The 25,676-nt window shown below is 42.5% G+C and overlaps 1 protein-coding gene across 1 annotated transcript in view; it reads right to left on the bottom strand.

The window, feature by feature from the left end:
* Window positions 1-25,676, bottom strand: part of PDE8B (phosphodiesterase 8B) — a 235,757-nt gene that overhangs the window by 99,411 nt on the left and 110,670 nt on the right. The window contains 4 exon segments of the mRNA XM_045999160.1: window positions 1,420-1,508; window positions 7,392-7,449; window positions 9,759-9,818; window positions 13,143-13,333. Coding sequence (XP_045855116.1) covers window positions 1,420-1,508; window positions 7,392-7,449; window positions 9,759-9,818; window positions 13,143-13,333 — 398 coding nt within the window.

Here is a 25,676-nt window from a genome sequence, read left to right on the forward strand (position 1 = left end):
TTTATATTTAAAAATCCTTAGCAATATTCCTCACTATAGATGGTCAAAATACCCAAATTTCCACTAGTTTGATTTTTTTAAAAAATACTTTCCGACCTAAGAAAGTGATAGTTTATCTCTGTACTGGTTTTTGTTTTTGTTTTTAAGATTTTATTTGAGAGAGCGAGAAAGAGAGAGCACAAGCAAGGGAGGTGGGGGCATATGGGGCAAAAGAGAAGCAGACTCCCCACCAAGCAGGTAGCCCAAGGCAGGGCTTGATCCCAGGACCCTGAGATCATGACCTGAGCAGAAGGCAGACACTTAACTAACTGCCTGAGACACCCAGGCACCCCTCCCAACACTATTTCTTAAAGTTCTCTGTCCACCAAGAAGTTACTTCTCCACTCAGGGTAAAACCACAAAAAACCTGCCTTTGTGGGTTTCTGTCAATCCATTTTACTTCCAAGGATGTCAGAAAGAAATTAAGTTATAAATGGTTTTGTCCTCTTTGAATGCAAATTAAGTAATCAAGGGAATTATCATCTCATCATTACACTGAGGTGTAATCTTATTTTTTCACTGAGCCTGAAACTATCATGACCTCTGGGTTGGCCAGAGGGATAAGCCATGCCGAGGACTTTCTGGCATCCACCAGCCTGGAGGGGCTATAGGACTGCAGAACCCCTCGCTGCCACCTTCCTCCACCCCGGGATACAGGTTAGCAAGAGCCTTCTCTCTGCCCTTCTCTCTACTCAAGGGGGGTAGGTTGAAGAGATCAGAGTCTGAGAATGTGGTAGAATGCAGAACTTGTGCAAAATCAGCCATGAGCTGGGGCCCTCATATCCTAAGATGTCCCAGAAGCAGAATATCCTACCAGCAGCTAAACACCTACATGAGCCCATCCCAGAAGTGAGCATCATGAAAAGACTGTTTTTAAAGCACTTTGTGCCTGTAAAGAGACTTAAGATTTCTTGAACATATTTCATTGTATACTGAAGTCTCAAACAGACCTCATGAAATGGCCATCAGGGTTACATAACAATTATTATGGGTAGCCTAATAAATATACCCATTGGTTTGCCCCTATTCCTCACAACCCGCACAGGCATTTATAAAAGTTAAAGTAGTAAATACAAAGTAATCCTCAAAGACTACTCTTAATCCCAATTTAAGTATATGAAAATTACATAGTACTTTTCCTCGAGTCTAATTTTAAAACTGTTGTAAATAGTGGAAAATTTTGTCCAAACAAGAAATGCTTTCTATTTCATTGAAGCAAAGGACTCCCCATGTAGAACCTGCCATTTACCAGCTACCATCACCTATTTCACAGTTTCAAAATCCCTGGGATTTCGCCAGGAACCTGTGAACAGCAGCCTCATGGTGAAAGCTTCCGTTCGCCACAGTTGCCCTCATGTCCCTTCTTACTTTGTTACATACCGTAATTTGAACTGTGAGCGAACTTCCCCGTGTTCTATTTGAATCAGTTCATTATAGCAAGCAATTATGCTGTTATTCTCCATAAATCTCTGAAAAGAAAACAAAGATAACAAGTAAGACATACAATTACTTCTGAAAGAGTCAGATGAGCTTAGTTTTCCCACCCCAGGTAACTCTGTTACATAAGACAACGTGACAAGTTGAAATGAGTTGAGATAATTAAAAAAAAAAAAAAAAAAGTCAAATTGTTTTAAATGCTTGTTTAAATGTATGAGAAACAACAGACCAGATTGTACTGTATGCCAAGGCGGGGAAAAACTTCATTATGAACAGGAAAATAAACACACAAGGGCACTGACTACCTCCCCAACCTTGTGAATTACTGGAACACCTGTGCTTCAGTTGTGCTAAGAGAAGTTGTTCAGTGTGTGCCACAGTACGAAGGATCTTTGCAAGGGAAGAGACCCTTCTTTGCTTACTTCCTCATCTTCTGACTGACTATGAGACCCTCCACCTCTGTCTCACACACACACTCTGCCATGCGTGGCTTCTCCCTTGGGGAATAAATACCTCTGGTCTCTCGCTATCCCAGGGGGAAGTTGGTAAGAGGTATGCAAAGCAGGGAAGCCATGAACACACAGAGAAGAGAACTATTTTCTCTTTTTATTGCAGAGCAAAGCTAAACACGGTTAAGGTTCAGGCTGAACTTCTGGATGGGTGAAGAGTGTGTAAGAGCCTGCAGCCAAGCTCTGAACATTGTTAGTGGATGCTTTTTAAGATACTAAAAAGGATCTGTGATAAAAATAAGTTTCAAAACGTTGCAATCAACACAGTTGGGCAGGTTTCTTTTTTTAAGACACCAACTTCAGTAGTTAACTTTTGTTGTCTGTTTTTAATTATAGAAGTTAAACATATTCATTTAAGATATATAAATGCAGGGATGCCTAGGTGGCTCAGTTGGTAAAGTGTCTGCCCTTGCCTCTGCCACACTCATTCTCAGTCTCAAATAATTAGGAGAGATCTTAAAAAAAGAAGAGAGAGAGAGAAATGTATCAATTCAGAAAAAAAAAGCCCCCAAGTCACCGACAAGGTCAAAAGCTAGAGCTATCATCACATTTGGTTAATTTTCTTAGGTTCCAAAACCTGTGTGTTTGTGTGTGTCTATATACATATATGTATGCATATGTATATATACATACATATACAAAATTCATTAATTATAGTAAGTAAAATCAGTATATAAAGTCGGTATATAAAATCATACTACATTTTCACTTCCATTTTTAATTACTAACTTAGATTTTATTGAACTCCCCACAGAGTTTGGAGTTCAATAACACACTGTTCCATCTTAACTTTGTCATGATCAGGAGCTCTGGCAAGCTCATTAGTTATTTTGAGCCTGTTTCCTCCTCTGCAAAAATGGCAAAAATATTAAATCTCTCAAGTGTAGATGAGGATTAAGCAAATCCCCTCAAATGGAGCATGACCAGCTTAGTGCTCTACTCTCTCCTCCAGAGGAAGCCTCCCCAGGGAGAAGCATGTGTCCAACCTACGTAGCCTTGTTAGGCCTGGCCCACTGTTATCTCCTAGTAAGTGCTCCATGAACACCTGGCGAGGAAGTGTCATGCCCATGGCAAAAGGGGCACACCGAGGTTCACAGTGATGCCGCTGTCATCACCCTTTGCTAAGTAAGAAACTGGCTTGTGAAAGGCTCGCGGTGGACTGAGCCCCACGTGGTTGGCCGCTTACACCCAGCTACCAAAGCTTCAAGGTGAGCTGCTGTGGAGTATCAGATGGCACAATTTGTTTCTGGATCGCCATTCAGGGTCCCCCAGGCTGACACAGTGGCCAATCGGCTAGCAACACAGAGCTTAGGTTCAGCAGATGATTTAATACAATCAAAACAAACCAGAGATGAGAAACAACCTCAAAGAAGGCAAGAATAGCGGGCATATTTGGAAGGGTGCTTGGGGAGAAAGCTGCCAAAGACAAGATTTTACCCAAAAAAGGAGACTAGCCATTTGGAGAGCAGCCTTAGCGGATTCTGAGCCACAGTGACTCGGGAGGGAAAGGCCCAGCAGGTGCAGTGCGCTTCTCACAGAAGAGCTCAAGCTCTCTGGGGGCACCCTGACCTAGCTGGCCACCGGCCTCGATCAGACCCAGTGCTAAAAATTACCAGGCGGTCCCTGACAGGTACCATTTTTCATGCTCCCACAAAGGGTGTTGCCCAAGTGGCTGTCTGCAAAAAAGCAGCATCATATCCTGACACAGGCAATGAAACCCGCTAGAGCCACCATTACAAGAGGTGACTGACAGGTTCCATAGAAATAAGAAGGAAACAGTGGACTTTTCCTCTTCAATTTGTTTAGTGGCATTTGCACCCAAAGAGGGCCAGGGGCCTCTCCTGGTAGTAAATGTGTCATCTCAGCCCTCCAGCCAAGACACAATATCTACACCAGTCAGAGAGGTAGGATTAATGAACTAAAAGCCAAATTCCAGAAGGACAATTAACAGCACCCACATGCCTCCTCGTTGACAGAACCTAGAGGGTGTCAGGAGAATGAGGAAACCCCTGCACCCTCATACACCCAAGATTCTGCCTCACAGGTAAAGAACAATGATTGGATGGGGGTCAACATTTAACCAAAAATTTAGCCTAGGAAACCAGTGAATTTTACATTATTTCTCAGAAAATGAGTAAGAGAGTCAGTCTCAGCCACATAGCTTGGCAATTTTTCTTTTCCAATTCTCCATTCCAAAACTCAGAAGCAATGTCTGAGGCCTTCTCATTAAGGCACAGCACCTAGCAACAGCGTTCAGAACCTAATGCCAGCCCTTCAGAAAGGAGATGGACAAAACTGTCAGGAGAGTAAGCGACCCTGCTAAGAAGAAACGTTTGTTTCTCTTACACACATGAACCACGATGCTACCTTTAATATTTTACCTAGCACTGCTACTTCCACACTGAAGCACGCCAAAGCACAAAACTACCACGTTACAAAAGCAATTCCGGCTCCTCTGTGGTCTAGGACAAGGATTTTTTTTTTTTTTTTTTTTAAACCCAGGATAGCAAAGTAGCATTTTGTATTTGGGGTCAATGTATTTGGGGGTCCTCTTGGCCTCATGGATCGGGATGTCCATTTCTTTCCCCAGGTTCAGAAGTTTTCAGCCATTATTGCCCTTCCTTTTCTTCTTCTGCAATACCTATAATGCAAATATTACAGGTTTTTTTGTTTTTTTTCTATTGTGTCCCATGGTCACCATAGGCTTTCTTCACTCTTCCTCCTCTTTTTGTCTTTTTACTCCTCTATAATGGGGTAGTTTCCAAATTACCCTCCAGGTCATGAATTCTTTCTTCTCTGTAGTCTAGTCTCCTTTTGAAACCCTCTACTGAATTCTTTTGTTCTTGTGCTTTTCAATTCTAGGATTTTTCGGTTTGGTTTTTTTGGGGTTTTTTGTTTGTTTTTGATGTCTGCTATTTGTCAAACTTCTCATTCTGTTCATGCAACTGTTTTCCTAAGTGGTCTGTTTTCTTGCAGTTTTAGTCAGCTTCCTTCAGAGGATTATTCTGACTTCTTTGACAATTTATAGATCTCCATTTCTTCCAAGTCAGTTATTGGAGCCTTATCAGTTTCCTTCGATGTTGTCATATCGACCCGATTTTTCATGATCCTTGATTCTTCATGTTGTTATCTGTGCATCTGAGTACCTGGGCTCATCTTGTAGACTTCATAGGTTTTCTCTGGCAGACACAACTCTTCATCAGTCAGCTCAGTTTGGGTTTTTGAGTGGGATTTCTGGTAATGACCCTGGGTAGGTAGAACATACTATTATGGTCTCTTTCTGGGCAAGGCCAGTGTTCAGACTCTCAGGAGGAGGAAGGGGCATGTGCTCCTGGCTAAGAACAGCTGTATAGGACTGCCAACTTGATTCCCTACCCAAGTGAAGCTCTAGGACAGGTTCTACAGTTGACTCAAGTTTCCAGTCAGGCTTACTTCTGGGGACTATATTCTTTAGTGGATGAGGCTAGGAACTAGTCTTCCAGCCCTAGAAGGCAGCAGGATGGGAACCAAGGCCTGCATAACTCATTTTTTAGTGACCCAAATTAGGCCAGAGTGAGCACTGTATTTCCTGGTCAGGTGGCCAGAACTGGTCACTCCAGTTCTGCACTGCACTCCCTGTCCAAGCACCATGGTAGTAGGGCAGCGGAGTAGACTATGCACCTTCTGCAGGCTCTGGTTGGGTTCCCTGGTTGGACAGGCTAAAGGTTGGTTTCAGTGATCAGTGGGGCTATGAATGACATTTCCTGCCTCAGAATAGCGGGAGAAGCATCTCTAAAACTAGTAGGACTCTTTGTCTTAACTCAAGCAGGCCTGCCTGCCAAGTTCCCAGACTGAATGGGGCCACTGGTTTGTTACGCAAACTCTCAGTTCTGCTGGTCTGCCTCTCTGCTAACTGCTGCTGGACCACAGGGCTGCCAGGAGTCATCCCTAGCCATTTTGGGCAGAAGGGGCTGGAAGACACTCTGCAGAGCCAGTGTGGCTAGGTCTCCCCTTCCCTGCCTGAGCAAGAAGGGGAGGGGTCACTCCAGGCTACTCTCAATTCTCTAAACAGGCTCTGCAGGTTGGAAGACGCTGGGAGCTACCCTCAGCCTTGGCTATGAATTAATCCCTCTGCCTGTGCCAAGTATGCAGCACAGGAACACTCCAGGCTAAGTATGGCCTTGACTCTGGGGACCATCAGCTCTGCATGCTCCCCTCTTGGCTTGAGAGCCACTGTGCTGTATTGCTTCCAGGAGCTGTTGCTAGCCCTGCCAGTCAGACAGGGCCTGAAGACACACTCCACAGCAGTTGGGGCTGAGATTCCATTCCTTGCCTGGGCAAACCAGGAATAGAGCCAGCAAAACTCCTCAGCTGAGGATCCCAATCAGCTAGATCTGTACCCTGCAGAGCTCCCTGGTCAGGTGCGCCTGTGACAGGGTTCTGCAGATGAGCAAAACCGCTGCATGGGGTGACTACTTGGGCCCGGCAGGTATGAACTTGGTCTGCTGAGCCCCACCCCCTTCTCAGTCAGGGGTCAGATTCCCAGTGGTTGACCCACACACACTCCCCTGCTATCCCTGTGGAGCAAGATCAGAGCAGGGGCTCCCACAGAGCAACCCAGAGTGCTGGGGTTGGGGAGGTCATCGTCACCACAGAGGTCTCTTTCCCCTAGACCAGACAGGGAGAGGGTGGGGAGGCCGTGTGGTCAGCACGGAATGACTTCCCTCACCCTGCTAACACAGTCTGCCAGGTCTCTGTGAGGCAGGGCTGGGCGGGCGCGAGCCTCACCTCCACGTGCAAGGATGCTCTCAGCAGCCTATGGTGCTTCTACGGTTGTGCTCGTGGAGTGAAACCAGGAACAACCGTGTGTCTGTCTTGGTGACATCACCCTTGGGGTCCTCCATCTTAAGCTTCCTATTGAACGTCAGTGTTACTCGCATAGTTGTCACTCACAGACCTTGTCTTTGCTGATGTTTATGGTTTAAACCAGGAGTCCATAGGCAACACGGGCCTATCCTTGGGGTATAAGCTCTGGTGAGACCTTGACCAACAGACTCCTGGGTGCCAACTGGGTGGACTTAACTGTATCTAACATCCACAGACGTATAACGAATCTCATTCACGGGACTTATTTAAGTGAGGTGACTTTGGGACTTCAGAATTCTGACCTGGTGTGGGAAGATGTGTTTTTAGGTCATTACGTTCCTGTAACTAGGACGCATGAAGTTATGAAGGAAAAAGCCTGACTAGTGGTTGCTTGTTCCCATCCTGTGAGAGAACAGTTACTTCCTTCCCCTCAGTCCTGGAGCTCAACTGTCTTAGAGCTTCTGTGTGGCTCTATGGCTGCGCTGTTACACGAAGGCCCTTGGGGCAGTGGGGGGGCATCCATACCACAGAAAGATGCTGAGTCACCTCCTCCATACATACCCTGTTGAAGCCTGCATGCAGGAGAGGGAGGACTGAGGCCTCTTCACGGTCACCCGATCTGCAGCAAAGCAGAAAATGCAGTCACTCAGTAGATACAAACCAGGGTTCCTCACACTGAAACATGGAGAGAGAGCAATGAGGCAAGCATGGTATTCGCTCTAACAGTGGCTTCCTGACCAGCGTGTGTCCACGGGATGCACCTGCCTTCCAGGACCCATGTCTGCCTTCCAGATGCAAGAAGAACAAGAACAGTCGAGAAAACTCCAGCAGTGTGCCTGAAAGCATCACCACAGGTACATACGAGTGGCCATTCCCAAAGCCGGGCTGCCCCTGAAAGTTGCAACAAATGGATGGGACAAGGTAGGTGCTGTGCTCATCCCAGACACCACTGTCCTTTATGCTGTCCCCAAACCCTCTGGAAGCACAACTGCCAACCCAAGCCCTGGCTGGGTCCAACTCCCGATGTGAAGACGACAGCTGACACTACAGAACAGCACCCCATAGCCCAGTGCAAAAGAAGCGTCGTCAGGAATGCCACACTGGAAGGGGAAAAGAGAAAAAACCAGATGACGGTCCCTCATTTCATGGGAAGGTTTCCTGCACTGAGCCTATAGCTGGGTCTCAGAACCTCTTTTGGGTACAAGGTCTGCTCCTCATGAAGACAGGCTGCATTTCTGCTTCCATCGTTTTGAGAGAGAAAGGGTGTCCCTGAAAGAGCCAGCAGGTAACATGGAGTATGTACCTTGGAAAACAGAGAAGGCAAAAGGAATACAAGATACTGGGCGGAAGAGCGGGTGGAGAACAGAAAGGGAAATCCTGGGGTTTGTTTGTGGCTTTCCCCACAGGCTTATGCCTTCCCTCCAGGGAAAAGCAGTCGTCCTCACTTTTCTGTTCAGGAACTCCAGATTCTACCTTCTTCGACTGATAAATGAGGAGGGGCACAAAGAGTGTCCGGAGGTGTTAATAACATTCTATTTCATAAGCTGGGCTGCACAAACTCAGCATTCGTTTTATTATTTTTCTGTATCTATACAAAATATTTTATTTTAAAAATAGGGGGAGAAAGGGTGGAAAATAACAAGCCATAGCAAGTCCTTATCTGTCAAGGATTTGTAAGCATTTCTGCTACATGATAGAGGAAAAAAAAAAAAAACTGGGTTTCTCTTTTGGGTCTGTGGCATGAGCCAGGCTTGGGGAATACGACGCGTGGCCTGGTGTACTCCTGGAATCCATGCGCAAGACTTGGACCCCCTAGTAACACCTCATGGGAGGTGAGGAAGGCCAAATACACCTTGGTCCCCTCACTCATTCCCCCTTGAGACCTCATATCCCACCAGGATCATGAGATATGGAACCAATGGGAACAATTTCTTTCCTTTCCTTGCCCAGCGAGAGCCCATGGTAGGAATCAAGTGAAGCAACACAGCCCTTAAAAATACACTCAAGGAATAATAGGAAAGGAAGAGTGTTTGATTGGGGTAAAACTTTGAAGCCACGATTTCCTCCTGTACCAATACGGCTTTGGAACACAGTTATTTCAAATCTCCCCGGGGCCAGGCTTGCCTGGGGGAGACCTCAACTCTCCTGCCTCTGTTGCTGGCTTGTCACAGAATCTCTGCCAGCTCCCACCATGAGGCCAAGTCCAGGAGGGTCCTAGACCCTCATCAAAGGGCTTCTTCTCCCGAAGCAAAGGATGGCCACTAAACGAATACAACAATTTTGATACTGCAAGGATTCCAATGACTGTAGCTTGTACCAACAACGTTTTTTCCTTTCAGGTCTCTCATTTTAAGGGGTGGCCATTTCAGGCGACAGATCAGCAGAGCTGCTTCTCATCCCACCACCTCGTACCTACAGCCCAATCCCCCTTCTGCTGCCTTCCAGCATGGGCACACATCCTACCATCCTGCTTCTAGACACAGAGCGATCCTGACCCCAACTACCCAATTCTTTCCTCCCAGTGTATTTAGTGCTTCTTTGTGCTCATGCTGTCATTTGTTTCTTCTTTAGTGAAAAATAAGGAGCCTCCCACTTCTTTTCCTCAAAGAAAAAAGGTGAGGAGGAACAAGCTCTCCCCAGATGTCTCCCTCAGATCTTCTCTTCATTTCTAGCACGTAACGAGCACCCATTTTTCTTTTCCCTCATGTGTTCCAGTCTGGGTTAAGAGCAGTCAGGTACAACCGACAGAAACCTAAATATATCCAGAATTTGCAACACAAAGAACAGCCCTGCAAAGGGAGATCTGAAGTTGGTGTTGTGGGGCCAAGGGCATGCCCACTGCTCGGCGGGCTCAAAGACTGGATTCCATCACACACACGTTTCAGAATGAACAGGACCACTGCCAGCTGGGGATGGAGGGGAGCTTACGCTTGTGAAACCACCGCAAGGATCACCGTGTGCTCGGAAGGATTTGTGGCCCGGATTGACCTGCAACGAGAAGGCTCCAAGTCAAACCAGGTGATCTGGGCTTTGTTACACCGAACGAATGCGGAACTTCACACAGAAAAATGGCACAAAACCCCATCTTCCTCTCAAGAGAAAGTCTGAAAACACACGAAGACAACGAAGGAAGATGCCCTTGGAGATTAGGACAATCTCTTTTTTTTTTAAGGAAAAACAAAGTGTGGTGCTGCCTTTTCTTTTTTTTTTTTTTTAAACGCCTGGGCAGTTGTCCAATGGGTCAGATCTGCGAATTTTCCACTTCAAAGCCTGGCAAATTCCACTTAAATTCCATGTTTTCTGACTGAAATTCCACTCCTCAAAGAAATTGGCAGCCCCACAGTTCTCCAGTTATCAGTTTGTACTTAGGGAGCTAACTGCATGGCCTCTTTTTTTCTCCTTTTAAAACAGCAGAGAGCTTAGAAAGACGACCTTATAATAAAAATTAAAATACTCGATGGAAGCTGGACCAACCAATTCAGGTTGAAATCTGAAGGATATACAAGGAGCTGCCTCATTTGTCTTGGTCGTGCTGCTGTTTATGCTGAAACGGCTTCAACGAGCAGATCATGAACTAGGGCCGGGCCACGCAGCTCTGCGGCCACGGTCCCTGGTGACTCCCATGATACCACGACCACCTGTGAGTTGCTCATTCCCTAGGAATTTGCAGGATCAGAACGTGTAAGGATCTAGTATTTGGAGGTCCATGGGTCTCCTTATGACATGTGGTGTTGGGTGCTGTGGCTCCGATTCTGGGTTGTCCCTGTCCCAGGCTCATGTACTACATGAACTGTTCACAAAGGGCCACATACTGGAGTCTTAGTACAAACGAACATGCTTGTGGTGACCCATTTCCTCAGTCTGGACTCTGTTTATTTTGAGATCTCTGGGAAGAGAACTGTCCTCTCCACGAACAGAAGGCTCAAAGCAGCTCCTGTGTAACTTGTGAAACAACGTGGATTTGTTGCTCTTGCTGGCTATTGGCATTTCAGCTCTCCCCCACTTCAACATGTTTGTACTTCTGCTCCCCTAGAAAAAGCCAGCTTGCGTTGCTTCATTTCCTTCAACTCTCACATTTCCTGACCTTTTTCAGAAAAGGTACTTTCCCGATTTCCTGTTCCTTGAGACCTCACTCTATGTGGGTGGAAGGCTCAGGAAAGTGACCAGCTCTTGTCTTCCTGGGAAGAAAAGCCTCTCCTGGAAGATAAATGGCATCTGAGCAAAATCCTGAAGTTCAAGGCATTAATTTACTGTGGGACAGGAAGAGTCAAGTCAAGACCCCCTTTTCAGGCTAGCATGGACTATTTCCTATCCAGCCACCCCACACCACAGGTCTTGGTAAGGCCAAGGTGCCCTTTTTTTCTACCTGAGGGCCCACTGAATTCTCAGCAGAAACAGCAGTTACCACCTAATGAAAAAAATGCATCAAGTCAGAGGCGTGCCCTACTCTCTAGGGAAATACTAAGTACGTCTCAGCCTTGTGCAGCCTCTTCCACCCCACTGAGAGGTCAAGGCTACACTGCTAGGCTATGTTCTAAGGTGTAGGTCTCAAGAGGCTCAAACACTTAGTATGAATGTAATGGGGCTGGAGCCCATGCTCCCTTACTTCTTTTGGAACTGGCTTCCATGTTTGGGGTTGCTTCCTGCTGCTTATCTCTACTTTCTCATTCCTCCAAAGGAACTGGGGTGGTCAGGGAGACCCAGAGCTCTTCCTGGTTGAGAGGACGAAGGGGGACTGCCATTGGTGGGGCAGAGCTCCAAGGAAGCATGTCAAGCTAAGGTCCAGGCTAGCTCAAAAATCCAGGGATCTCGGACCGTGGAGGACAGTAACGAATGTCTACCTGCCAGGAGTGTGCCCCTTACTCATCTTAGGGGGATGTGTACCAGCATTCAGGAATCTGGCTGCCCTGAATATAAGCAGTCAGTAAACACACCGCCAGATATACAATCTGGCTTCTGACCTATGCAGATCCCCCACTGTGTTTCTGTGCAGCTAAGACAGAAGTACATTAGATAAAACAAAACAAAACAAAAAAAGAAACACAAAACCCTAAATTTCTTTATATTCAAGGAAGATTGTAAAGCTTAGCTGCTAAATTTTGCCTTTACCCAAATAAAAAGCATTTCTTTTTACACCTGAATCTTGTCTTAAATCATTCCATGTATGCACAAAAGACTGTAGTGCTTTTACTACAAAATCATTTAAGGAAATTAAGTCAAGACCAAGAAAAATTAGATCTAGTTATAAAGGACGAATTCTATCCTGTAGCTCATCTAAAAAGAAAAAAATATTTTTTTCTTATTATCTTTACTAAATATTTCTTAGTATTTCTTAATACTGGAAGTACCATCCAAATATTTTATGATACATTTATTCATATATATAATAATTTCCAAAGAAAATCTTTCTATGCACAACAGTAAGATTATCTGAGGCCAGTAAGACATTTTAAAATAGGTTCTGTAAGAAAAATTCTTCTTTGAGACACTGAGGAGGATCAAAGAATACAAGGCAATGCCTCTGATGAGAAATGTCTCTTAATCCAATCATTTCTTGTCAGGATGCCAAAGGATCTAAGAAGCCACTTCCTTACCTTTCATTTCACTTACTAAGATTCAAGAAAATTCTAGCTCCATATGTAATTGGAGTCTGTGCTGGTCTAGCATTTAATTAGTGACCTCTTGCTGCCTAGCTTCAAAGCATTCCACTTCTGCTCAATGGATCAGTTCATCCACAACAAACTTTTAGGACTACATTTATTTATGAACAGGCATCTTCCCCCCCGGAGTGCGAGTGTTTCTGCAAACAAGTGGGGAGTTTGGAACCCTGCGAGATTTTCTGCTGCTGTAGGATCTGCCCATCTGTGTCAGGCAGGGAGAAATGTATATTTCACACATTTCCCATGTTCATTTGGGGACGGAATAATTAAGATTAAGATATCTGGTTTAAATCCAAACCCTATCCGCATCATGAAAACTGTGTGAATTTTAATGTCTCTTGCGTGTATGTGTGTGTGTGTGTGTGTGTGTGTGCATGAAACAGGAGCAATACTTCGGGGGAAAAAAACACCTTGACATTTTCAGAGTTACCCAGCTCACACCTCTCAATTCCCTGGAACTCAAACATGGAAAAACAGAAACGGTGAGATGAGGAGGAGCTCTAGCTTTCATCACGGAAATCTGCATAGACTGTTTAGAAACATCAACACGCATTCTAGAAATACTGGGATGGAACTGAAGCCGTCTCTGAGGGACGGTCATTTTAAGCTATTATGTGAACGTGTAACGAGCATGTTACATTAGGGAAGGTACCTGCACACCGCTTCCGCGTCAAAGTTTCGCGTCTGTCTGTGATCTATTACGATAATTTCATGATGTTTATCTAGAAAGCATTCAAGGGCTGACTCTGGAGTCCGTGCAATATTGCATCTATAGCCAGCTCTGTCACACGCCCACCAGAATCCATCACTCTGACTATCTTCCTTTGCAAAGATCAGCAAAACCTGAAATACACACACAAAAAAAGCATCTTACAAGCAATCATCATCCTCATAGATCGTTTGACACAAGCTTACAGTATACTGGTTAAAAATGTGGTGTCCAGAGAGGAAAGACCTGGGTTCAAATCCCAGCTCTTCCAACTGGTTCCAGTGTGTCTTTGCACAAGGTCTTTCCTTCTTTTGGGCTATCGCTTCTCCACAGTCAGAGGCACCACACTAGCTAGCTCGGAGACCTACATGAGCACGGAGTGGGTGCTCAGTTGTTTGGGGGTGGGGGCTGGTACTCATTTTTAATTTCCCAATTGGCTTTGTTGTTAAATATATTAAGCGGTGATATTAACAGGATAATTAACACAGCTGGGACTATGGTTCCCACATACACGTTTGGTTCCAAGGCAGGTGCTGTTGGCCTCTCAGTACCTAGAGGGCAACTCTCTGATCTTAGCAATTAAATCCCTTTAAAGACACAGGAAAGGGAAAGATCTCAAAGGAACTTCATAAACTTTTTCTAATACCCAACCCATGCTGGAATCTGGAAAGAATGACCACACAAAGAGAAGCTGATGGAGCTAAACCGAGGAAAACCGGTCTCTTCTTGCCTCATTGAGAAGTGCAGCCCCACTATAAAGAAGGTGCCGAACTTCACCCCAGTCGCCCTCACCAGCCCTGGGCTCCAACACCCAATTCTCTTGCAGAAAGCCAGACACAGCCTTAGAACCACCTGAACTGGTTCATTTATTTGCTTGATCGTGGTCTAACTTCTCCATTGGAATGGAGCTTCAGGACCACAAGGAACTGCCTATGTTCCCGATCTCCCCCACCCACCGACCCCCACTCCTGTGCTCAGCATCAAGCTGCCACTTAGTAGCTGCTCAGTAAATATCTGGTGAGGTAAATGTTAACTACCTGTAGAGTTTCCTGCAAAACACAATGGGTTTTACTATTACGGGAAATCAGAGGTCCAATAAATATACTTAATTATCTCAAGAAGTGGATACAACATTGAATATTCTTCAGCGTCCACTCCTGGTTTCAAGAATCAGCAACAGAAGGGTGTTTTTTTTCCCCTTCAACAAGAAAAGGCTTTAAACCAAAAACCAGTATCATTTTTTTAAAAAATAGATTTCACTTATTTGTTTGTCAGAAAGAGAGAGAGAGAAAGAGACCATAAGCAGGGAAGAGGAGCAGAGGTGGAGGGAGAAGCAGGCTCCCCAAGCACAATGTGGGGCTCCATCCCAGGACTCTGGGATCACAGCCTGAGCTGAAGGCAGTCACTTAACTGACTGAGCCACCCAGGTGTCCCAACTAGTCTCATTCTTGATGATGAAATACAGAGCATGTTTCATTTAAATTCAGAAAGACAAACTGTCCAACCATCACATTTTAAAAATATTTTATTAATTCCAAATTGGCAATATACTGAGTAACAGACACAACAGTCTAATAAGCCTAATGCACCCATCTCCCAGCTTCAGCAATAACCAACACTGGGCCAATCTGGCTTCATTTCTATCCCTGCCCACTTTTCGACTCTAGAGTTAGTTTTCAGCAAAGCCTCCATATCACATCCTTTCAACCATATGAATCTATTGAAGATAAAGACCGTTGAGGGATGCCTGGTGGTGGCTCAGTCAGTTAAGCATCTGCCTTCTGCCCAGGTCATGATCCCAGGGACCCTGGGACTGAGCTCCATATCTGGCTCCCTGCTCAGTGGGGAGTCTGCTTCTCTCTCTCCTCTGTCCGCTGCTCCCCCTGCCTTGTTCTCTCTCTCTCTCTGACAAAACCACAACACCATTTCATACCTAAAACCTCCCCAACAGCTCAACATCAAAATCTGAATGTATCATAAATGTCATTTGCTTTACATTTGTTTAAATCATTTCCTATTTTCCCAAATGCCCACATTTCCAGGAGAGTGTTTTTCAACAGGATTTTGCCATTTTCTTCTCAGCACATGGCTTGAAATCACAACCTTAGTAATGCATAAGACAGCCATACTTACTAAGAGCCCACCCTTGTCTACCACTCCTCAGTCCAGAGTGCTTCTTAGAGTTTGTGACCACAGAGCTAACTTCTAGGAAGAAATGGGAGTGGCTCTTCCAAGAGAATTGAAGGCCATCACCTTAGAGACGTGATAATAAAGAGAAAGCCTTCAAATCAAACTATTAATAAGAGAACTACAATGAAAAAGTCAGGTAGAATCAATTGGTTTGTGTGTAAAGTCGACAGCCCTCTACTTGGGGTAGCTATGGTAGTAACAAGAAAAACTCGAGGGGCGCCTGGGTGGCTCAGTGGGTTAAACCTTTGCCTTTGGCTCAGGTCATGATCTCAGGGTCCTGGGAGAGAGTCCTGCATTGGGCTCTCTGCTCAGCAGGGAGCCTGCTTCCCCTCTCTCTCTGCCTGCCTCTCTGCCTACTTGTGATCTCTGTCAAATAAATAAATAAAATCTTAAAAAGAAAAACTCCATATACGGAGCCTTAAAGTCAACAAAGGGGAGGCAGTTTCTTCTCTGTCATGTCTGGCTAAATGAGGGATTGCTAAACACGAATCTCACCACTTCGTGTTTCCTGGATGCCACCTGGTCGCAATAACGGACTAATACAGTAAGAACACAACTGTACTCCCATGTTGAACATTGCTACAGATTAATCTTATATACCTTATGTATCCTCAGAATAGAGTATTCCACTTTGGGAAAAATAATGTTGTTATTGAGCAAACATTTCCCCAGCACCTGCTATGTTTTAGGCACTGTTTTTAATTGCTTTGAGTACACTGATGGACAGACTAAAGACCCCTTGCCCTGCACAGGTGGAGGGACCAAACCACACAAAATAAGCAAGCCAATGATACAACATGCCAAAAGTGTTACGTGCTATCTACAAACAGCAGGAAGGGGTAGGCAGAAGCCAGAGTGGGTACTGGTTGCAGCATTAAGTAGAGCAGGCCTGGGTGGCTCAGTGGGTTAAGCCTTTGCCTTCGGCTCAGGTCATGATCTCAGGGTCCTGGGATCGAGTCTCGCATTGGGCTCTCTGCTCAGCAGGGAGCCTGCTTCCTTCTCTCCCTCTGCCTGCCTCTCTGCCTACTTGTGATCTCTGTCGAATAAATAAATTAAATCTTTACCAAAAAAAAAAAAAAGTAGAGTAGGCCTCACTAAAAAACCAACAGATGCACAAATGCCTGAAGGAACAAAAAGGAAGCCAAGTCGCTCTCTGAAGGGCAAGTATTTGTAGCAGATGGAATGGTTTTATCGGCCCCTACAGTGGGACGTGCACCCGACGTGTTCAAGAAACTCTAAGGAAACCAGTGTGACAGGGGAGGGGGAAGAGGGAAAGTCTAGTTCACAGCAGAGAATAACATCAAGGTAATGCCATGTCAGGAACTTAAACTTAGATTTCACATGAAAACTCACAACTGACTCTGTTCTTCAGGTCTTGTTTTTTCTCTACCATTCTGATGCTTCAACAGCTAGAGCCTTGCTAACCCTGCAGAGACTGAGCTTCTAAGGGTTGACCAATCTGTAGAGGCAGCAGAAGACTTGCCTAGGAAAGCATCCTTTGAAGGCAAACCAATCCAAAGCCCAAACTCTTACCACATCTTTTAACATGCTTTAATGCATGGAACCACTCTCCACCTGCCCTCATCACTCCAGGACCAAGTACCCAACAACCAGAGACAATGGCTACATCCCAGATTCCCCTGAAATGATTCATGCTAGCCAAACTTGCTTACCCTCCCCCTTATCCATTCCTTCCCACACAAGCCACAGAGGAGGCTCTTGGCCATATCTTCCCCCTGCTCTCTCCACCTCCTGGCCAACCCTGGTGCTCTGTGTGTGGTCCTTCACGGCAAGGCATGGCAGACTGTTAAGAACTATTTAATCACAGTCCTTTCCTGATTTAAAATCTACATTTTAGAACAGGACTATTATAAAAGCACTCATGAGAGACTTTCTTTGGGTAGTATTTAAAATTCTTCTCATTTAAGGGTGATGTATGGAACTTTTCAACCACTGCACTGTTCACTTAAAATGAATCTAACACTGCAATTAATAATGAATTAAAGTTTAAAAAATTTTTATTATTTTTTTAGATTTTATTTTTTATTTATTTTTAAGATTTTATTTAATTTTACTTATTTTTATTTTTATTTATTTATTTACTTATATATTTATTTATGCTTATTAATTTGAGAGAGAGAATGAGAGAGTATGAAAAGGGAGAGAGTCAGAGGGAGAAGCAGACTCCCCACTGAGCAGGGAGCCTGATGTGGGACTCAATCCCAGGACTCTAGGATCATGACCTGAGCTGAAGGCAGTCCATTAACCAACTGAGCCACCCAGGCACACTAAAGTAAAAATTTTTTAAATAATATTCTTCCCATTTATAAAAATAAATAAATCAATAAATGAATGAACAAACAAACCTAGTTTTTTTTTTAAGACTTTATTTAATTTGACAGACAAAACACAAGTAGGCAGAGAGGCAGGCAGAGAGAGAGGAGGAAGCAGGCTCCCCGCTGAGCAGAGAGCCTGATGCGGGGCTCGATTCCAGGACCCTGGGATCATGACCTGAGCCAAAGGCAGAGGCTTTAACCCACCCAGCCACCCAGGCGCCCCAAACCTAGTTTTCAATAATTCAACTCCTACATGGAAAATCTACAGGAGTAAAAATATATACATTTTAGAGTAAAGTACTATGGTAATTACCTTTTTTGGATGTAATCAGGCTTGGTCTCTCTGTCCCTATCTCCCAGCACAGCTAGGCTAATGATACTCTGTTTGCAGAAATTTGGAATTTGAACAAAGAGACACAAAGTCTGGGAATTGAGACCTGTGGCTCAGTAACAGTAGAGACAATAAAAAGCCTTCAACTCCTGCTGTCAAAGTACTCAGAGATGGCTCACTGCCACAGCTTCTCAAGTCCTCCTTGAAATCTACAAAGACAAAAACTACATGAATATGTTTAATTCATTTATTTACTTGGTTGTCGAAGGCAACTCTTACTTGTAACCAAAGAACAAAACCAAGAAGACCTTAAGCACTACAGTCCCTTTCTGTATTTAACTTTCTATTCATCAGTACTTAGTCTGTCAGAGGTGGCCATTTTAAAATATTTACTGGCCATTCACTGAGGCCAATCCAAGAGTATATATTGATGATCTATCAGATAAGAACTGGGGGTAAAAAACTGATAGGGATGGACACACAGTCTAGTTTCCGCTCCTAGGAAGCAAGTAGGTGAGACAGTCAGGTAAAGATAAACACAATAAATGCACTACGAGTGGTGACCACACAAGGGTATGGACATGACGCTAAAATAAGAATCTAGGTACAGCAGGAAACAATTTTGTTTCACCAATGTAACTGCACTGCCATAAACACATTGAAAGAGCAGAAAATCTGATCTGGGGCGAAGCCTGGGACAATGAGGCAATACCTTCCTTCTAGGACAGACCTAGGTCTGCATCCTGTCCAGGATCAAAACACGAGCATAGGCAATCCTTGCATCACGTAGTAGGGTCAGACGCTAAAAACCACCACAAACAGGTAATCTTAAACAATGGTAAAAATGACTGCTCTAGGACCTTAGAAATTTTTTCCAAACGTGAAAACTTTGTGTCAGTTATAACTGTGTGAAATAAAGTAAAACGTTTTTTTCAGGACGCTGTAAACTAAAACGTTTTCTTTTTACAAAGAACTCAGTGTAGCTTCAACAGTGTGTGCCTTCTCCAAATCGGATAAATTGAGGATGCAGAGTGTAAGCCTCTTTTCTATGCGTTGGTGTATTATAAAGCCCTAAGCCTGGGTCAGCTCCAGGGTCTTATCCAATATTTTGTCCTCCCTCCTTTCCATGCCATGAAATATCCCCTCTGAGTGCCATTAACATACCGTTTTTTACTTCCTCTGTGACATCTCGTTCTTTTCACCACAACCACTTTCCGCACTGATGCTCATCACCGCAAGCTGACCTCGCTCTGGCCACAGATGTGACAGTGTCAACATCCCCACTGCCAGCCCGCCCTCCTCGAACCTCATTTACATTCAACTTCAACTTCCCTCTGGCATTATGAATGTGCATTTCTTCGATGCACTTTCATCTCTGTTGGCCACTTTCCTCTCTTGATGCTCTCTTTGCGTACAATGCCATGTGAGACACCGGATGGCAACAGCTACACACTTCGCTGTCTGTGCTTGAGTGGAAGAACAGGTAGGCAAGTACCGATCACGAAGACTTTAAGAAAGGGGATGTGATTGGTTACTGATGGGGCTACACATCTGTTAATACCACAGTGGTGTGTGGACTCCCATGTTAGCAACCGAATCTGTATTTACTGCCATTGCTCAATGAGAACACCAATGTAATTGCAATCTAAAACACGCTGTGGGGATCTGGTAGGATTTCTCTTAACCCTGAAATCTGCACATATTAAAACTGTACAAAGCTAGGACTACCTCTACTGCTTTTCAAATGTAACTACCAAGACCCCGAACTCCACGCAAGTCCTCTCTCTTCCTGCAGAGAGAGTACTACCTACACCTCGTTAGAGCCATGGTGTTTTACTCATCTCTCCATCCTAACCAGAATGAGGAAGTAAGGGCTGATCCAGGGCAGGGCTAAGAGAATCAAGTGCAGAGAGATAACACACACTACAGGTCAGTAGGGTGGGGGTATCCCAGGGGCAATGACAAGAACAGAGGCTAAGACTCTCTGGACTTCTCTGGGGGTGACCCACCACCCATCCATCCAGCAGCAGAGCCAGACTCCCATCTCCCAAGTCCTCCTTCAGTGAGCTTGCCATGGCTCCCATGGCTATTCCCCTGCTTTGCTGGAAATCCAGCAAATACAACTGATTCCTTTGACAAATTTCATCAACAAATGCTGACAAGCACCTTTGCAGAGAGCAATCCTTGGTCTTGGAGAGTCAAATTAGAATGTAACCAGTTCTCTGGTGAAGGCTAAAGTATGAAAAACATGAAGTAATACTAACTTCTCCTCAGCCGGAAGAACATAAACGGTCCTTATCACTATTTTTTATCAGTAAGAATGCCTCTACACATCTCTGCATGCATTCCCAACATCTACTATTATGCATCAATTTTCAAAATACTTGGTTTGGCATTAAGCAAATCTTGCTAACAAGCAGCTCCTGGAATAGATCACATGGAGAGATTATTTTAGTTGTATCCATACCCTACACCACTGTCAATCTGGGGGAGTGGAGGAATTCGATAGGAACAAATGGTATGAAAGCTTTCCTTAAATGGCCCTAGAAAAGTGATGCTAGTTATAGGTACAGTTTGATGAGAAAGTAAGGCCCAGCCATTTTGCTGAAAGTATTTTAAACACAGGATCTTATTCAATAACCCTTTAATAATTCTTAGAGGTGTGAATTACCCCCAATTTGTAAATCTGGAAACAAAGGGTTAGAATGGATAAGAGCATGGCCTACAGCCCCACAACTATCAATATCTGAACTGAGGTCAGCCTGACTCCACAGCCTGTGTAATCATGTTAGTTTTTTTGTTGTTGTTGTTTTTACTCCCTAAAATATGGAGTCAAAATTCCTACCAACTCTGTAGTTTCATGGTACTGGCTGGGCTAGGCAGAAGCTAGGACTTGGCAGTACAGTTAAGGACAGACAGGATAGGATATGTAAGGATAGCTCCCCATGAGGCCACATGAGCTCCAGTATTTAACAGTTCCAGACAATCTGTATCCGTATCATATGGAAGAAAAAAATTTTAAAAGCTAAGTACTGCCTTGGTAGGAAAAGCTTAGGCCACAGCTCTGAGTATCACTTGCAAATCCAGTTGAAAAGCCCAGCTGGAGTGGGAGGAGAGGGGAGGACAGCGCTCTAGGCAGAAACACGTCAATTCTACATGTTCAACAAGTAAATACCTTCGAGGCATTGATGAAGAAAAGGCCACATCATTTTGAAATGTTGATATTAATCTTTTGCCTCATAACATTTCCCCTACTTTTAATTTTCTTGCCAACACTGGAAAATAGGGCTTTTACTGTGAGTCACAGCCACTCCCTAAGGAGAGAGGTCCTCTATGAGACCATGCAGTACTTTTCTCCAACAACCCCCCCCCCCCATTCTACTTCTCACACTGCTCCTGCCAGCTCACTGAGGGCAGGTAGAGCCCCATGTTTCATGTCCTGACATGGGAGGAAGTTCCCCTGAGTGAACTCAGAAATGAACCCTCAAAAGCAACCCTGTCCTCAAGTGTTCTTATCAACAAGCACCTTGCAAGCCCTGAGCACTCTGGTGGGTGTAGCTCATTAACATTTTCAGCATGCCACTGCACTCACGAAGGGCATTTTTTCCAGGTCAGGGGGAAAACAAAACACAAATACAAAGGCTCTAGGACATAGTAGGATTTTTCTAAGAACAGTTACAGTATCAGTAGCAGAAGCACAAAAACACTTAATTTGGTGTCACGGTCCCTGAAGTTGGAGTGTTACAAATAATAGAAGTGACTGAGCAGAACTCTGGCTGGTCAGGGAGCCCTGTGCAGCCTCTCTTCCTTTCTAGCACCCATTACTGCAGCCTCGAACACACAGGTGCTCTGTCCATTGTTTCTGGATGGATCAATGAAACCATGTTTCAATACGACCAAGGAGGAATGGCATCATCTGGGGCCAAACTCACGTGATAGGAATCAGGCAGGGGACATAGTAGCACTAGAAACATTCCAGCTCTTGCACTGGGTGATGATCTCACTGTGTCTGTTTTGTTATCTCCAAGCTTACGCATACAAACTAAAAATAAATAGAAAATTATAGACAACTGTTTTTTCAGTATGGAATAGAGCTCTCAGTGGGAATTTAAATCCTACCAAGGACTAGATCACAATTGATAGGACTGAATACAGTATCTCTGTCACAAAATTTGACTGGCAAGTACGCATATTAAAAAATTACTGAAGGGTGGCCACCAAAAAAAGAAAGAAACAAACACAACCTATTTTTAAAACCCAAAATTCTGAAAATTGCCAATTTGACAGAAAGCAAAAATATAAAGATTTCTGGTTAAGAAGATAGAAAATGTAAAACTAATTGTATCATTAATCACACTCGATGTAAACAGAAAGAATTAACTCATTAGAAGCAAAAAAAATCAGAATAGATTTGGGAAAAATAAAAGCTATGTGCTGCTTACAGTATGCATATTTAATATAAAGTTATAAAGAAAAACTGAAAATGAACAGCAAAAACATATCAGAAGAAAGTTAACCAAGAAAAGCTGGTGCGGCAACATTACCAACAGATTAAACAATGCGAGGCAAAAGTTTAAAAAGACATCTCATAATAAAAGTGATGGTCAGCAGGAATATATAATAATCAAGGATCATAGTAACACCAGAGTCAAAACATCAAGTATTAGCCGATACTGACAACACAGTCACTGCCATAGAAAACTGAAAAAAAAAAAAAAAAAACAAAAACCTGGTCAAAAATTAAGATAGAGATAGTTTGAATACCATAATTAGTAAGGTTGAATTAATCATGTATATAGAATCTCCTATTCAAATAGAGATATACCTTTAAAAGCTTTATGTTGTTTATTAATTTCAAAACTGGTTCCATTTTTGCCCAAACAAGTTGCAATAAAGAATCAGTAAAAAAGACATCAAATTGAATGGAGGATCATACAGTCTTTTCAATAAGTGAAGCTAGAACAACTAGGCATCAATAGGAAGATAAAAAAAATGAGATTTCATGTTCTTTTCATTCCATACAGCAAAATGAACTTAAGGTTGATTATAGATCTAAAATTAATTGTTAAACAGTAGTTTCTAGGAAAAAAAAAAAAAAGAAATTATCTTCAACCTGATAATAATGGTTCTGAGAATACAACAAGCAAGAACCTTTAAAGAAATGATTTATTAGGTCACATCAAAACTAAATTTTGCTCAAAACCAAAGTTAAGAAAATTTACAGAAGAACCAGATTGGAAGAAAATACTTCCAAAATCTGACAGAGGACTTGGGATAAGAGTATATAAAGAATTTCAGTTTGGTGATGTTTTAAAAGTCAATCCAATTAAAAATAAAAAGACTTAACCAAACATTCACAAAAGATAAAAGAATGGCCAGTAAGTCAATAAAGTGCTCAACATTATTAATCATGGAGGAATGCAAATTTAATTCACCATAAGATAAACAGCTAAAATTAAAAGACTGAAACACCAATTATTACCAAGGATTTGGAGTAACCCAACTCTCATATTGCTTATAGGAGTACATAACATTAACAACACATTTTGAGAAGACATATAGAAATCTCTTAAAAAACTACATACACCATTGTTTTGGAGCTTCTAGCAAAACAACTAGACAAGTAAAATGAAATAAAAAGGTATTCAAATTGGAAAGGAAGAATTAATGACATGACCTTGTAGATAGTTCTAAAGAATCCACAAAAAAAGTCTGAGAGCTCATACAAGAGCCTGAACTGCAAGGTTCCAAGATACAAGATAAATAAAAATAAATTGTATTTCTATATACTAGTAATGAATAACCCAATAATAAATTAAGGAAATAAATCCATTAGCCACAGAATCAAAAAGAATAAAATATTTTAGGAAAAATAACCAAACATCCAAAACATACAATAAATACTATAAAACATTATTGAAAAAAGAAAATTTAAAGAAAGGTAAAAATCTCTGGATTAACAAATTGGGAGACCAAAATGTGAACACAGTAATACTTGCAAAATCAATTTATAGACTTACTGCATTCACTTAGGGGACTCACACTTTGAAGCACAGCAGTCAGGATGGTGTCATACTGAATAGGACAGACATATAACCACCAATGGAAGAGAACTGAAAATCCAGAAATAAACCTTCACCATTACGGTCAGTTGACTTTTGAGAAACATGCCAAGACAATTTAATGGGGGAAAGAATATTCTTTTTACCAAATGGTGCTGTGACAGCTCAACATCCACGTGTAAAACAATGAAGCCCAATCTCACACCATATACAAACATTAACTCAAACTGGACCACAGAACTAAATGTAGGAGATAAAAGTCCTCAAAGAAAACAGAGGAGTGTATCTTTGTGACCTTACATTAGGGAACAGACTCTTACATAGGACAGCAAATGACGGTGAAAAAAGAAAAATTTCCTAAGGATGCCTGTAGCCTGATGCCTTTCAAATAAAGCTTAAAAATACCCCAAAGCAAAGCAGTTACTATGAATGGACACATACATATGTAGAGTAAATATACAAACACCCAGCATAATAAATTTCCAAGAAGTGGTTACTTCTAGGGATGAGAGGATTTTGAGGTGGGGGGGGACAGAAGGATAATTAAGGGTAATTTTTGTTTCTTTAAAAAAAAAAAACAAAACAAACTTCGAATAGAAAAAATATACTGCTAATATTTGATGAAAGTGGTATGGCGCTACCCATGTACCTTTATGAATATTTGAAATACTTTATGATTAGACAAATTACATTTTTTAAAGGAATGAGATAGCCTTATCATGATCATTAATTTCCAGTGCAGCACAGGGCAAAAATTAAAGTAAATTAAACTAATTGATCTAAAACTCCACTAATCTCAAGAAATATTCAGGAAATTGCTTTGGGAATAAACACTATTATTAGATCCTTTGTCATTGCCTTTATTCAAAATGGAGAACAAAGTACATGCTCCCAGAATGATCACTGGAATTTTCCACTTGTTTGTATTCTATACAAATAGTTGGGGCTTATGTTTATTTTAGTAAATTCTTTTTTCTCTCTCTACTCCTAAATTTGTTTTCATCAAATTTTCCCAAGCTTAAATTTCTTCCTTTTGTTTTTTTCCTTTCCCTAGATTTGTATTTCCTTTCCTAAGCAACAATAAAACATTATTTTCTTTTCCATTTGCTCATAAACCAAACAGTACATTTCCTTGTTTGGTTTTTCACTTTCAACTACATGTTGGTTTGCTTACATTTTTTTTTTTTGCATATTCACTTTTCCAAGTACAGGACATGCTTCCAGGTGTTAACAAGATACTTTTATATATATATATAAATTCCATATATATATGGAATTTATATATATATATAAATATATATATATTTATATATATATATTTATATATATATTTATATATATATTTATATATATATATTTATATATATATTTATATATATATTTATATATATATTTATATATATATTTATATATATAAATTTATATATATATATATTTTATATATATATATAAATTCCATATATATATGGAAATGTCTCACTTATTTAGGTCCATCAGGAAGATGTGCAAGCAGATGGGGATTCAACAATAAACACTTTCTACTTAAAAGGGTACAAAC

Source organism: Meles meles, chromosome 3 (assembly GCF_922984935.1).
Source record: "Meles meles chromosome 3, mMelMel3.1 paternal haplotype, whole genome shotgun sequence".
NCBI lineage: Eukaryota > Metazoa > Chordata > Mammalia > Carnivora > Mustelidae > Meles > Meles meles.